The sequence below is a fragment of the Colossoma macropomum genome, unplaced genomic scaffold, assembly GCF_904425465.1.
Source record: "Colossoma macropomum unplaced genomic scaffold, Colossoma_macropomum, whole genome shotgun sequence".
NCBI lineage: Eukaryota > Metazoa > Chordata > Actinopteri > Characiformes > Serrasalmidae > Colossoma > Colossoma macropomum.
The window spans coordinates 27,984,285-27,999,502 of NW_023494796.1; the positions used below are offsets into that span (position 1 = coordinate 27,984,285).

Consider the following 15,218-nt stretch of genomic DNA (forward strand, 5'->3'; position numbering starts at 1 on the left):
GGAATTTATCATTAAAAAACTGGACAATGGACGAGCTTGAATTGGTCTGACTGACAGTGAGTGCGTTTACATGCACTCAATAATCCGATCATAACCGAGTTTCGGCAGTTATCTGATTATTCAAATGGTCATGTAAACACCATACTCTGATCTAGAAATCCGATTAAGAAATCTGAGAAAGGGAGCTTTTTAGAGAGATTTTAGCTCAGTATTCAGATTTCTCAATGCATGTGTACTCTTACTCTGATTTCTTTCGGATTTCTGCGAAAACAGACTGTGGTACCAGAAATAAGCAAGCGGTGTTGCCATGAGATGACAGCAAAACACCTTTGGAGTGACGCTGAAACCAAACACAAAATGAAGGATTTAAATATTCTTCCTCTTCTAAATTATGTATGTTCATATTTTCAGGTGGCGGCACGGTGGCGCAGTGGGTAGCGCTCTCGCCTCACAGCAACAGTGGCCAGGGTCATTTCTGTGTGGAGTTTGCATGTTCTCCCCGTGTCTGCTTGGGTTTCCTCCGGGTACTCCGGTTTCCTCCCACAGCCCAAAAACATGCAGTCAGGCTGATTGGACGTGCTGAATTGCCCCTAGGTGTGTGTGACTGTGTATGTCTGTCTGTCTGCCCTGTGATGGACTGGCGACCTGTCCAGGGTGTATCCTGCCTTCCGCCCAATGACAGCTGGGATAGGCTCCAGCACCCCACCGCGACCCAGAAGGATAAGTGGTTTAGATGATGTATGTATGTATGTATGTATATTTTCAGGTAAAGTGGTGCTATGTTAAAAAAAAAGCTGCGGCATGAAGTTCAAGTTTTACATTACATTTACGTCATGTCTTCCTCTGTGAGTTTACTGGTTGGTTGCAAAGCAGGAGTCTGATGACTGTCAGCCTCAAGTAGACTGCAGTTATCAGATTATTAAGGGCACATTAGCACACTCAGTGACTTTAAAAGGTTCTGGAAAGGGGTAGACGGCTCGGCACTGGCCGATGCGTAAGACTGATATTAATACCGAACACGTCCAGAATGAACACCAAATAGTGATTGTCAACATGAAGTGTAGGTGTGCCAGAATTATCTTAAAATGTTCAACTTTCATTTTATATGTTAGCCATCAATAAGTCATTATTATATCCAACACATTATTGTTTATGGTTATGTTGTAATCTGTCATAATGAATTGATTGTCATCTTAGTGATAATCACATTCAGCATAAGCTGATCTAAATGTCTGGAAAAGCCTGAGGAAGACTAGCTCATTGTTCCAATTCTCTCTGTTTCAGCTACTGGAGTGAAGGAGAACCAAATGATGCAGGAAATAATGAGGACTGTGCTGAGATTTTAGTGATAGGCTGGAACGATAAGCCATGCCCAGTTAAGGAATTGTGGATCTGTGAGAAAACTATCACTGATTTTCATTTGAATAGAGCAGGTGGCCAGAGGGCAGGAGATCAGTTATGATTATGCCACACTGAACTCCAGCCTACTCATATACCAGTACCTAAATTCAATTTCAGTTCATTGTTAAAATTCATGTACAACCCCACCTTGTCATGTGCACCGTCTGACTCAGGAAGACATAGTGATGTGTTTCAAAATAGAACAGAAACCCTGACTGTGAGGCTATATGGTCTTGATCACCCTCTGGTGGCAGAGGTAAGCCACTGCAGGACATTCTGTTAGCCATTCGTTAGTCTTAGGTTCATTATATAGAGTCTATAGTGATTTATTTCTGTTGGATTCATTTTATGCCAGTTATTTGCTTTTTTATTTTCTTAAGTCTTTGTCTATTTTTTTCTGTAAAATGTGTTGTTCCTCTTTGTCCCCAGTTATTCACAATCAACAGTGTACTTTTGTCTTAATGATTTATAATGACTACTTTTTAACCTGAGCTCTTACTGAAACTTTTTTCCTACTTTGTAAAGGTCTGTTTATATGACACTTATATGAAGTGTGTGTTTATCAAAGGAATAAACTGTACTTCTCATTCAACATCTGCTTCAGCTTAAAGTGTCTGTTTGTACTATCTTCTGTTGTCACAATCGTTGTGAAGCCTAGGTTGCATTTCTTGGCTGCTACGTCAAAGCAGGCCGTTTCAAAGTGAGGGACCCTTCGTATACAGCCTAGAAAAGGAGCCTATGTTCTGAGTGATTTCAAGGACGCATCAGATGTATCCCTCCAGGCCTACCCAAAGTTCTCTGTGCACAAACGATGCAAAGATTAAAAAAACAGCACCACGAAAATGGCGGAAAACAAAGCCATTGGAGCAGAATTTGTTTTAAAATGTAAGCTGTTCAATTTCATCTTTATTACCTTGTACAGTGTAAAATGACTGATTAATTAAAGCATTTGTCCATATATCATATGTCATTTTATTTAGAAGTATTTTTGTATATGTAGTGTTTGACAGTTCTCAATGTGTATTAAACGCATCAGGAAACCAACTGACTGCTCATAAATGCAAATAAGTCAGACTGCCTCCAAATGATCTATGTTAAATTTTTCTCTTTGTCTTTTTTGTTAGCTACTAGCTAGGCGAAACCTGTCTGCGTTGCTGTGTGACTGGCAGTCTGTGTGCCAACCTTCAGGGTTAAAAGGTGGTGAATTAGCAGTTCCAGCGTTTGAGACCATTTATTGCTGAAACTGTGTTGAACGGCAGAGCTTTATTTTACTGCAAAGGTTTTTTTTGTTTTTTTTTACCTAAAAATCTAATTTGGCTGTGGAGCCGCAAACAGGGCAGTAAAAGAGCCGCATGTTGCTAACCCAATCAGATCTGAGGCTTTCTGCCTGATTCAGTCTGCTCTTTGAATTCTTCCATGCTTTTTTCATCCTGTCCCATCTTTTGACTGGTCTCCAAATTTCAAACCTCTCCTTCTTTTCTCTCTACCTGATTATTCTGGTTTAGTGATTTTGCTAAAAGTGAAAAAAAAACTAAATTTTGTTGAATTAAGCGCATAAATTATTACTGCTAAAACTGATTTTCTGCAACAATTCACCATTATTCTTAAACTATAAACATAAAAGCAAACTTTCTTAGCAAATTAAATTCAGGATGATAAAAAGATTCATCTGATTTCAAAATGATTTATTTCACTTGTAAATCATTACAGAACAATGCAGTAAATTGTAAATGGTTTAAATGAGCATAAAGTTTATGATGTAATGTTACATGTGCTCAGTATGATCTTCACCAGCTGTCACCGTCAACGCGATAGTCAAATTCATCCCATACTTGATTGAGCAGGTCGGGTGTCACTGTACTCACGGCTCTTTCAGTGCAATTTCCGAGATCATCCAGTGTTGTGGAACCAACGACAAATGCTCTGAAAATCACGTTGCAGTTATGATGGATTCACTCTTATTTAAGTGGAGAAAAATGAACGCTTTCTGCTCAGAGGTCTCATCTCCTCGCAGACTGAAGGGAGCCGTCTTCCGGTGACAGTCAGAAACTCTATAACCCCCTCTTTCAGTTGGTATGTGATTGGTTCCTAGGCGCCTCACGGCTGTAAAAAATATGGCTCTTTGAAATCAGATGAATCTTTTTAAATCACCCTGTATTTTGTTTGTCTTATCCACACTGGCCGTTCATGGATAAGATTTGACACCCCTGCTTTATAGTACAGTACAAGCACTAAGATGGGTGAAAATGTACTGTAACTGGAGAAAAAACAGGTTAAAACCAAGGCGTTTATTTTTATTTATTTCATTATGCATAGTGCTTTTTTTTTTTAACAACTGGCTTCATCAGAAAGCAGCTTTACAGAAAATCCAGGTTTAAGCTCCAAATGATACTAATAAACTAATAAATAAACTAATAAGTGCTTCAGATAAGTTATAGACTAGCCATTAGCTTTTCACTGAAACCAAGAAATACAGAACTTGGCTTTAATGTCCATTTATGCAATTTGAACATGGTTTGGATTACAGTGTTTTCACTTGTAGTTTTTTTCTCCTAAGGCATTTGGGACATTGTATGTTCAAGTAAGTAATCCACCTCTTTCAAGTTCACATGCTTTCTCGCATACGCATTCTCAGTCACGGTCTGTGATGTGTCATAATAAAATCTGAAGACACTGAGTTGTGCCAAACAACACCCCTAAACTGTGACAGTCACATAGCCTCTCACATTGTGGATTACTGCTTTCATTAAATAGCAGCAAAATAGAATACAATAAAATACAAATATTTAAATAAACAATTTATTATTAACAACATCACGATAAACAGCTCTATAAAAGCCGTGCAATTTATTAACAGTAGGATATGGTGTGTGTAGTTTACAGCAGCATCGAGCTTCTCTCAGCCAGTCAAAATTGGCATTGCACACTTAAATACGAGCCTTCTAGGCCTTAATCCAATCTAAGAAATTAGAGCATGCTGGTTACATGAATAGTCCGATAACTGTTAAAATCTGATAATCATCAGATTATTAAGTGCATGTAAACAGACACTCATTTACCGGAGTTTAATTTGAGTTTGACAAATTAAAAAAAAATTCAGTTAAGAAGTAAACGTTGTCTTGAAAATATACATCCTAGGTAGGGAACAGTATTGTTGGTTAATGTGATACAAGGTAATGTATTACAGTATAAGTGATATTACAGATAGCTTTTTCCTGTAACGAAGTGGTGTATCAGACCATAGTTGAAGTTTTCTCTGAAGCGAAAATCAAGCTATTATATATATATATATATATATATATATATATTATTGTATATTATAACATTACTAACCTCTCTCATGTGTACAACTCACAACTTTGAAAAATAACAGAAAAAAAAAAATCATCTTATGCTGACTGTGTATTCTCATGCTAATGGAGATAGTAAAGATGCTGCATTCACTTAAAACAACAAGACAGATGGGTAGGGTAACCGGAATAATGGCTAAATTAAATGTTTTCACATTTTTTTCACACACTTTTCTGGATTAAAGGCAGTGCTTAAATCGAGTAGCCACTCCCATCTGTCATTTCTGCCAAGATTTCTTATCTTGTTCGAACTAGTCAGACGTCCTGTGTTAAGCTAGCATTACCTCACCTCCCCATGGAAAATATCCTATCCAAATATTATTACATGTAATGGATTTAAATCGTACAGTTCCTCTATATAGATGATCCGTGCATGCCCTTGTATGTAATTTGCCTGCACCAGCTGACTACATGACTTTGTGAATATGAGGAGCACAGCATAGGGAGCACTGCAGTCCACGAACAACATGTAATAGTATGTAATAATACAGTAAATAGTATTTTGTACTTTTGTCCAATTAGTGTATCATTTTGATACTTTACATCAACTAATACTAATAGAAATCAATTTTCAGTATGAGTACTTCATCCACAAACATCAAATTGTCATCGTCAGATTTATTGAAAAACAAAGCTTGTTGGCTGGAACAGATTAAATCTGATGGTCCACACATAAAAACAATACCATTTAAACAGAATGGCTGCAAAAAAAATTGCATTGTGCGAAACTCTTTAGAGTAAAGTGAACGCGTACTGTACAAATTTACAAGTCTGTACAACCAGTCTGACTGACGGTTTTGGCTAAGGCCAAAACAACAAATCGAACCCACACTAACTCCAAGAGACACACTAACATCAACCTAAACAAAATAATGGTAAAAAGACAACTCCCTGACTAACACAAACCCAAAAAAATGGCAGCAGAACCCTACACCCGGTGAAACTATACTACAAAGATATACAAAAATATAATATATATACACAAAAATTCTCAAAGCAAACAGGTTTAAAGGGGCTGGACTAAATCACAAGGTCAAGTAACAAGGTAGGCAAACAGTAAGAGAGCAAATCAAAAACAGTGGAAAAAACAAAGTCAAAGCACGTGAGCCAAAAGCTGGTAGTGGATCTGAGGAGGCCTCTTTGATTCCCCCCCCCAGTGTGACATCATAACAAGGAGGGGGATCTGGAGCATGGACCGGAGTTAGGATGAGCGGGAGACATGTACTGGAGTACAGAATGACGGGCGTAACACCCCCTCCTATTAGCGTCAATCCCATATAAAGATGCACAACAATCGGTTTAACATAACACCTGGAGACGGCATCAGCTATCATGTTACCAGTGCCTCTCTTGTGCACAATTTCAAGGTTGAAAAAGAGTAATAAGGCTAGAACTGCTACTGAAGAAAACTTCACCATATTGGAAAGTGAGGGAAAGGGAAAAGGCTTTATCTGTGGCACTGTATGCAAGTTGGTGTTCAAAACGTTTTCACAAAAAATAAAAATGATCAAAGCCATGCAGGAGAACTGCACCAGCTCTGGTTCCACTGATATCAGCTTGTGATTTGATAGACTTTGCAAAATCAGGTTTCACAAGAACAGGGGAGCTACTTACAGCCATCACACTTATAGCCTGCCCTACTGCTGAAACGTTTCAGCTCTCGCTTTGTCTAAAGAGTGGGAAAAGACTTAAGCATCTAGAAGGCACTTTCCAAAGACTTTCCCAAGGTATGTAACAACTTCTAGACACCATTAAGAAGAGAACCAAGGCCAGGATCGTCGTCTCGGGAACGCTGCCAACCTACCGGAGAGGAAACGAGGTGTTCAGCAGGCTCTATGCGCTGCACTGCTGGCTCCAAGGCTGGTGTAAGAACAGCTGGAGTGTTTTCTGGGAGCAACTGGCATTTTACCGCAGGGACGGACTACACCTGAGCTGCCGTGGGTCTGTTACCTTGTCCCAGAATATCGAGAAAGTACTACACCAGGCCTGACTGGACTTAACTGTAGTAGACAACGGATGGGTAAGTAGTATCATCAGCAGACAGGTATCCAGCAGAAATCCTTTTTTCCACCATAGACCGACTAATTAACCCTAACTTATCTACTAGTGCGTTTAATGATGATTTATCTGCTAAAGTCTGTGAAGAGTTCGCAATTCATGTTCAAAATAAAATAGACTCAGGAGCTCAAAGCAAGTGATATGGAGAGAAGAGTCAGATACTGTCATTGGTTCCAGGCGTTTGTGAAGGACAACAAAGGAATATTGGACATCACAAGGTTCTAGGATGAGGCGTGGTTCCATTTGTCGGGTTATGTTAACTCACAAAACACCCGTATATGAGCCGCTGAAAATCCCCTTGCCACTCACCAAAAACCGCTTCATGATCAAAAAGTCAGTGTATGGTGCGCAATGTCTCGGTTATGCATCATAGGCCCCATTTTCTTTGACACCACCGTGAACGCCGGTGTGTACCTGGACATTTTTGAACAGTTTGTGAATCAACTGGATGATCGTGAGTTAACGGAAGGTTACTTCCAGCAAGATGGAGCAACGTGTCACACACCAGCAAGGAGCATGGCAGAAAGATAATAATAATAATAATAATAATAATAATAATTACACATTTACAAGTAAAGACACTAATTTCAGGTTTGGCCAAAGCCAAAACAAACAGAACCTACACTTACCCCCAAGAGAAACATTAACTAACCTCAATGAATACAAAACAACAACAACAACAACAAAGACAGACAGCTTTTTAAATTCTCTGACTAACAAAAAAACAAAGAAAAGCCCCAAAAATCCCCAAAATGCCAAACCCTGAAAGATATACAAAGATATCATTCAGAAAAAAATAAAATCACAAAGAAAACAGGTTTAAAAGTGCCTAAGCTAAATCACAAAGTTAAGTAACAAAGCAGTGTCAGAAGCTAAACAGTCAGAGATCAATCAAAAAAAAAAAATCAGACTGATCTCTGACGGGGAGGCCTCTGTGGTTCTTTCCCCATTACAACAACAGATCTTAAAAACGTGGACTGGAGCATGGACCAGAGCAGGTGAGGATGAGGTGAAGACACAGACTGGATCGAAAGATAATGCTGATATCTCCCTGGACTTGGAAAACAAGAGGCACAAACAAAACAAATACAAACAGCATAAAGTCAAAAAAAAAGAAACATTAAAAAAGCATAAACTTTAATAAGAGCAAATGAATTTGGTTGAGGGCTTAAGAAGTTAAAGCACAACATAGCTCTCTAACCCCTGCAACCCCTGTCCAGCTTTCTTTTCAGTGTGAACACGCTGGTGTTTTTTGAGGGCATCACTTTGTGAAAAACTCCTTCCACACTCAGAGCACTGATACGGTTTCTCTCCCGTGTGAACGCGCTGGTGTCTTTGGAAACTGCTCTGTACAGCGAAATTCATTCCGCACTCTGAACAGTAATAGGGTTTCTCTCCTGTGTGAATGCGCTGGTGTCTTTGGAGATTACGTCTGTTAATAAAACTCTTCCTGCAATTCATGCAGCGATAGTTTTTTTCTCCGGTGTGAATGCGCTGATGCTGCTGGAGGTTACGCTTGTCAGTAAAACTCTTTCCACACTCTGAGCACTGATACGGTTTCTCTCCTGTGTGAACGCGCTGGTGTCTTTGAAAATTACATCTGGCAATAAAGCTCTTCCCGCACTCTGAGCACTGATACGGTTTCTTTCCTGTGTGAATACGTTGGTGGTTTTGGAGATTACATCTGGCCATAAAGCTTTTCCCACACTCTGAACAGTAGTAGGGTTTTTCTCCGGTGTGAATTCGTTGGTGATTTTGGAGATTACGCCTGTCAGTAAAGCTCTTCCCGCACTCTGAGCACTGATACGGCTTCTCTCCCGTGTGAATACGCTGGTGTGCCTGGAGATTACTTTTTTGATTAAAATTCATTCCACACTCTGCGCATTGATACGGTTTCTCTCCTGTGTGAATGCGCTCGTGTCTTTGGAGACCACATCTGTCAATGAAACTATTTCCACACTCGGAGCACTGATACGGTTTCTTTCCTTTGTGAATGCGCTGGTGTCTTCGGAGATTATATCTGTCAATAAAACTCTTTCCGCACTCGGAGCACTGGTGAGTTCTCCCATTGTCTGAATTTTCTTGTGTTCGTCTGTGAGATGGGTTAGTGTGAACAGTATCAGATGTCTGCTCAGTACCACAGCTTCTTCTGGGGGCCATGTTCTCATGTTTAATCTCTACTGACTCAGCAGTGTGACATAGTCCTCTTGGTAGCATCTCCTGACAGGGTTGTGGTAGTCATCACCAGGAGCAGGAGACTTGCATCAGGATATAATTCCTGTAAGAGGCAAAAAAAAAAAAAAATGTTAAATTCATTGTCAAAAGGATCAATAGTACAAAGACAAAAGCTGTGCCGGCTGTTGGGTTTACGGACAGAGATAAAGCCTAATTTATCAAATACATTGTTCACGAGTTCACTTAAACAGTGCCTTGCATTTCTCTATATTGCCGCTGTTGGAACAAAACCTTGTATCTCCATTTTTGTTGTTTTGCAGATTGTTTTTTTCCTTCTCCTGTAAAGTTAGCATTTTAGAGATACAAGGTTTTCTTCCGATATGTTGACAGAAACATATTATTATAAATACAAAATATATCCAGACGGCAGTTCAGGGTAGATAAAACAGGTCTAACATGGTCAGCCTTCTTTGTTCTTGTTAGAGCTTTTGCTGCTGTGGTTAGTAAAAGCTGGATCTGACTTGGACATCCAACCAGTGCAGTAAAACTGGTGATATTCTGTAATCGAAAGTTCTGATATGCATCAAGTACGTGTCTTGTAAGTGATATCCAAGTCAATGGACGGTAGCAAGATTCTTTACTAATGTTCTAAAGTCAACAGTGAAACTATCAAAACTCACGGTAAAATTGGAGATTATTTATGTCCAATCTTTAATGTCAGAAATTTTTCAGAAATAAATGTAAGAAAAGTCTTAGGAAGATACTGGCAAATGAGGCCAAAAATATTTTTGTATCATTTGTGTACATGGCAATCTACTATAAAAGTGGATGTACTTATTTTACATGCACATTAGTATAAATGTTAAAACTAGTCCTTATTTCACATTTTATTCTTCGTAATTTGAAAACTAATTTGGTCAGACAGAACCACTCAACCTTAAACTCCACCCATGAGCACAGCCTTTGAATCACAAGTCCTGATTTTCAGTCAGCTGCTTACTGAAGCCCTTAGATGTTTAGTAGGGATGCAGACAATCATTAAAGTATTAACTGATAATGAAGGTTTTGACCGATTAATGCGCTCAGTTAAACAGTTACAAACATACAAATTTGTTGAAAAAGGAAAGGGGGCTGCATGGTAAAAGAAAAATAATCTATACATATCAAATCAATTCATGGGAATGTGTCGACAGGTGCAACCAACCACACCTGCCTACATCTGTTTACACATTACAAAGTCTGGCTACTATCTATTTACTTCAATAAGTTATAAAATATCTTTCCACATGGGAGATGTAGGCATTATGCCGGTCCTACACAGTGCACTCGGCACCACTGGATTCAATGTGTGTTTTGTTTCGTTCTGTTCTCTGTTGTTGTCGATGCTGTTATTTGCAGTTGTAAATATAAACCCATTTTATAAAGAAACAAAACCAGCAACAGAAAATGCTTAATCTGTCACCTCTTAATCCAGCAGCCAATGACCAGCAACAGAAAACTGAAAATATAATGACCCATCAGTGTATTATACGTATTCCACACCCACCCATGAAGTACCAGCACACAAAATCCATACACACTGTTTCAGTCATTCAGTCTTCGTTTGATGTGGCTTCCAGGCTGCTTGATGTATGAATAAATAAACAGATCTGCCAGTTTCTGAATGCTGTATATAAACTGCAGAATATCCCGTCAGTCACTGGAAAGACACCATTATCAGTCCACAGCGCGGAGGCTGAAGCGTAAAACGAAATGGTCAAAAAAACAGCAGCACAGCCAGCACTGTGACTGATTCATGCAGTAACCAGGTATACAGTGTCCATAAAGAATAAACGAGCTCCTGTGTGAGTAAACAGTAAACGGGCCGAGGGTCACACAGGTAAACAACAGCATCATGCTAACAACAGCTCGAGGCCAACGCGCTACAGCCAAAACACACACATCACCGGACTGAACACGCATGCATTCAAAAACTGGTACAAAGCTCTGACTTCGACTTACATCTGCTCTAAAGACACCGGCCCCGCGGCGAGGAGCAGAACCGGAACCAGACCAACGCCATATCAAACACTGGCTGCTTTCCCCGTTTAACTTTCTTCTTCTCTACATGTACTCATGACGCTAGTGGTCAGAGCGCCCCCTACTGGTGGAAAGCAGAGCCGGTTTATGCTGCAGAACCAAAAGCCCAGGAGGTAGGGCTGGATCTGATCCAACTCCTCCTACGTCGTGTTTTAATTGGTTGGTTTTAATACTTGCCCGTCAGATTCAAGTAAACAAGTGAACACACAGTTTCTCCCTCTTATGAAATTCCAGGATTTAGTTGATAAAACAGTTATAATTATAAAGGCTGTGTTGTGGCGTTCAGGACGGAGCGACATCGAGACAAAAAACAAAAACACCAGCAACACCTGCGGGTTTCCCACAGGTAAAAACGCGACAGGGTAGACCAATGAAATAAGTCGTAGGCGGAAAACGTAAGAAACACATACTAATTTATAGACCAGTAGAAATGCGATGATTTTAGACCAATGAAAAGAAGATGTGGGCGGAGTTGGATCAGGTCCGGCTCCACCCCTTTGGACTTCTGGTTCTGCAGCGAGTGATAGTTGGGAGTGGGTGGTGTGGTGGGTGTGGGGTTTATGAGGAGCCTGGCTACTTCCCCCCGGTCATATTCCAAAAACAGGGCTGCTGAACAGCAGAGGGCGCCCGCGAGTGAGTCCTCAATGAATGGGAGTAAATGGAGCTAAACGGCTAAAAACGAAAAGTTAAAATGATCTAAAACACCGTGCATTTTAATATATTTTATGTTGGCCACCGTTTTAGAAATGCAATAAGCCACTCGAGGCAGTGGGTTATTACTGCGATTTTATCATGGTAAGAGAGTTTTAGGCGCTCCACTCTATCTGTCCTCATTAGCGCAGGCTGGCTAGGAGGGATAACAACACATTATCAATACTGAACAGAAGCAGAACTTGCCAGTCTTCAGTCTTTGCTCCTCTGAAGGTGTACCTGTTGTCATTCCTCATTAAGTCACCTAATGTCACCTTATTTTATGAGTAATTTAAGAAACACACACACACACATATATATATATATATATATATATATATATATATATATATATATATATATATACATACATATATATACACATATACATACATATATATATATATATATATATATATATATATATTGTACCTTTAAGTGACTTTGGGTTATAGTTCACCATAATGTGTCCAGTCTTATCCACAAAGGGCCGGTGTGGCTGCAGGTTTTCATTCCAACAAAGCAGGAACTCACATGATCAGCCATTTGAAGACTGAGACCTGCTGATTAAATGAGTGGAATCAGGTGTGCTTCAGCTTGTTTGGAGTGAAAACCTGCAGCCACACCGGCCCTTTGCGGATAAGATTGGACAGCCCTGTGCTAAACACTAATGTGGTATAGAGGACACAAAATATGCATGAATCTTTTATTTTGAAGCTTAGCTTTCATATTATGGTCTGTCCATGATCTTTTAGTCAGAGATTCTCTAATAAAAGTGGAGATGACTATGAGATGCTATTAGAATTCACTGAAATACTGATGGGTACACCCTACTGCCATTTCCTCCATTACAGACACCTTTCTGGGTTACTGCCTCTGATACTGACTGCTATAAGAGTACTGTTTGAGAGTTTGCTGGCTTACCAGTTAGTTGAGCGTGTGCTAATTCACCCTTAGTCATTGTATTTTTCTGGTATGAAACAATTAAATTGCTATCAGTAACACTGATTTGACATGAAAAAGCTAGCTAAGTTAAATCTTCAAGATTCATGAGTTTAGATTGTCACTGAAGTATTTTTGATGGGTTAAAATCGGAGAAGTAACATGCGGCATACCACTTTCATGTATTTTATGATCTAAAAGAAGAGTGTACAGGTATGTACCAGTCATTTATCACATACATTTTCACAGTATTTAATCTTCTGTTGGTCAGAATGTCTCTCTTCTACTATAATGAGATGCTGGTGAAGTGCCGTAAATAAACCCTAACAGTCCCAACTCTATCTTGCTGTTGCTTATCTCACAAAACCTTTGTGTTTTCACATTAGACACATTGTGGCTTGTTAAAAAATGGACATTTAATTAATGTCTTTGCTTTAGTGGTCTAATGGGTACTTTTGGTTTGGTTATAAGTGGCTAGCCAAATCATATAGCTCTGAGTTATCATTACCTTGTCTGCTGCATAACTGGCTTCCTGTTAAGTACTTATTTTAACTGTATATATCCTTAACTTCATTTCCAAAAAATTCAAGAAACATGCTCTGACTGAAAGCATTGGCCGCTCAAGGTTTTGCACAGATACAATTATGGATAATGTAGTACCAGCAGCGAATTCAAGTGGTGTGTCGTGCAGTTCTCCTCAGCAATCCTGGATAAAACAGAACACTTTCTGGCTTTCATATTGACTTTTTTACTGTCGTGATTTTAGTGGGGCATAGCAACATTTTAAGAGAGCATGTGCCCCAGTAAATTAGTCTAATGATGCCCCTGGATGACACTGACATGTCAAAATTCACGGGATAGCAGTATGTAAATTGATTATGAAGTGGCGTTTCCTAAGGGGACGGATTAGGAACACCCCCACACACCTGCAGGTCAGTGCAGCGTTCTGTAGCTTCCATAGGATACGGGAGCAGAAGACCCACCAGACCTCTGTCAACACCACGACACCGGACACAGTGCCCAACCTGGGCTCGTGAGGTTGCTAACTGGACCCTAGAGGACTGGCAACTTGTGGCATGGTCTGATGAGTCACAGTACCAATGGTTTCGGGCTGATGGTCGGGTTTGTGTGTGGCGCAGACCCAATAAAGCCATGCACCCCAGTTGTCATCAAGGCATTGTGCAGGCAGATGGTGGTTCCAGACTGGTGTTCTAATGGCATGGGTAGGGTCCACTGGTCTGCCTAGAAACACGTCATTGACCATTTCACTGCTTGGTGACCATTTGCAGCCCTTCATGGACTTCATATCCCCCGACAATGATGGGATCCAGCAGGATAATGCACCGTGCCATTGGGCCAAAGTTGTCCAGAATTGGTTTGAGGAGTCTTCTGGAGAGTTCAGACGGATGATGTAGCCTGCATGTTTGCCCCAGTCGAGCATTTATGGGATGTGGTGAAGAGGTCCATTCACGATCCAGAGATCCTGCACCTACCAATACCACAGTGCAGTGGATGGCTAATCAGACGGCGTGGCTCAACAACCCTCCACGTATTCGGTCCACTTGTGGAATTGATGCCATGTCAGGTTGCTACACTTTGCTACTTGTCTAGAGGGGGACCTACACGAAACTAGTTTCTGTCCCATGACTTTTGGTATGCGGGTGTACATGAGAAATAAACCATATAAAGTCCTCAATTGTTGCACTTTTTAGACAGTTCCTACTGAACACAGTGACAGGGACGCAAATGACCCTCTGTCTTCAGAGAAAAGTCACAAAGAACATTTTAAATCTATTTGGTGTAGGGTTGATCACTGTGGACAGATTATTTCATGAGCAATGAAAGAGAGGAAGTTAACTAAAGCCAACTTTACTGCGAAAAATATATGCAGCTTCTGTGATCATAGTTACTGAAAGGTGAATTAAACTGAGCCTGTAATGATATGATCATCCAATTAAATTACAAAAAACAAACCTCTCATTTAAGTTGGTCTGTATGTTTTCATAAGATTCTCATGCTCTTGTTTTAACAGCAATTTTCTTGCTTGTCTGGGCAAAATCCTTCACACATCTCCCCTCACTACTTGTTTATATCCTCTCTAATGTTAAATTGGGTCCAATTTTGTGAATAAATAAATGAACCAATGATACACAGACCTCAAATAGTAATCAGTGTATTGTCTGTTCAACCTATCCAATTTCAAAATCAATAATCAGATGATAAAACATTTCTTTTTTTTTTATTCTAGTGCCTCAAAACAAACATGGATTGTTTCATGTACAACGTGTGTTAAAATGGTATGTGTATATTCCGTCTAAAGTGAAAAACAAGTCCGATTTCTTAATCCAGCTTCATGCCTTTCATTCATGAAACAGAAATCTCCTGAAAATTGGTAACAAGCGTTAAAACATGATGGAAACTAGAAAAACCTTCATTTCTCAATATTGATTAGTATCGTTTTTATATTTTACATTTCTGATTCTGTTTGTGAAAGCTACCGAAATATCGATCAACAGTCCTACA

General features: G+C 39.8%; 2 protein-coding genes across 3 annotated transcripts in view; both read right to left on the reverse strand.

Moving 5' to 3' along the window:
- Nucleotides 1-15,218, reverse strand: part of LOC118816691 (zinc finger protein 239-like) — a 79,755-nt gene that overhangs the window by 50,695 nt on the left and 13,842 nt on the right. The gene's annotated exons all lie outside the window — the stretch shown is intronic.
- On the reverse strand, nt 7,376-11,085 carry LOC118816688 (zinc finger protein 501-like). The gene is made up of 2 exons (XM_036583215.1): nt 10,986-11,085; nt 7,376-9,087 (listed from the first exon to the last, which is right to left on the reverse strand). The coding sequence occupies exon 2, from the start codon at nt 9,024-9,026 to the stop codon at nt 7,986-7,988; it is 1,041 nt and encodes a 346-aa protein (XP_036439108.1). The 5' UTR covers nt 9,027-9,087; nt 10,986-11,085; the 3' UTR covers nt 7,376-7,985.

What these genes read in the sequence shown, in the direction of transcription:
- LOC118816688 (XM_036583215.1), bottom strand. Translation starts at nt 9,026, where the DNA reads ATGCTACCAAGAGGACTATGTCACACTGCTGAGTCAGTAGAGATTAAA.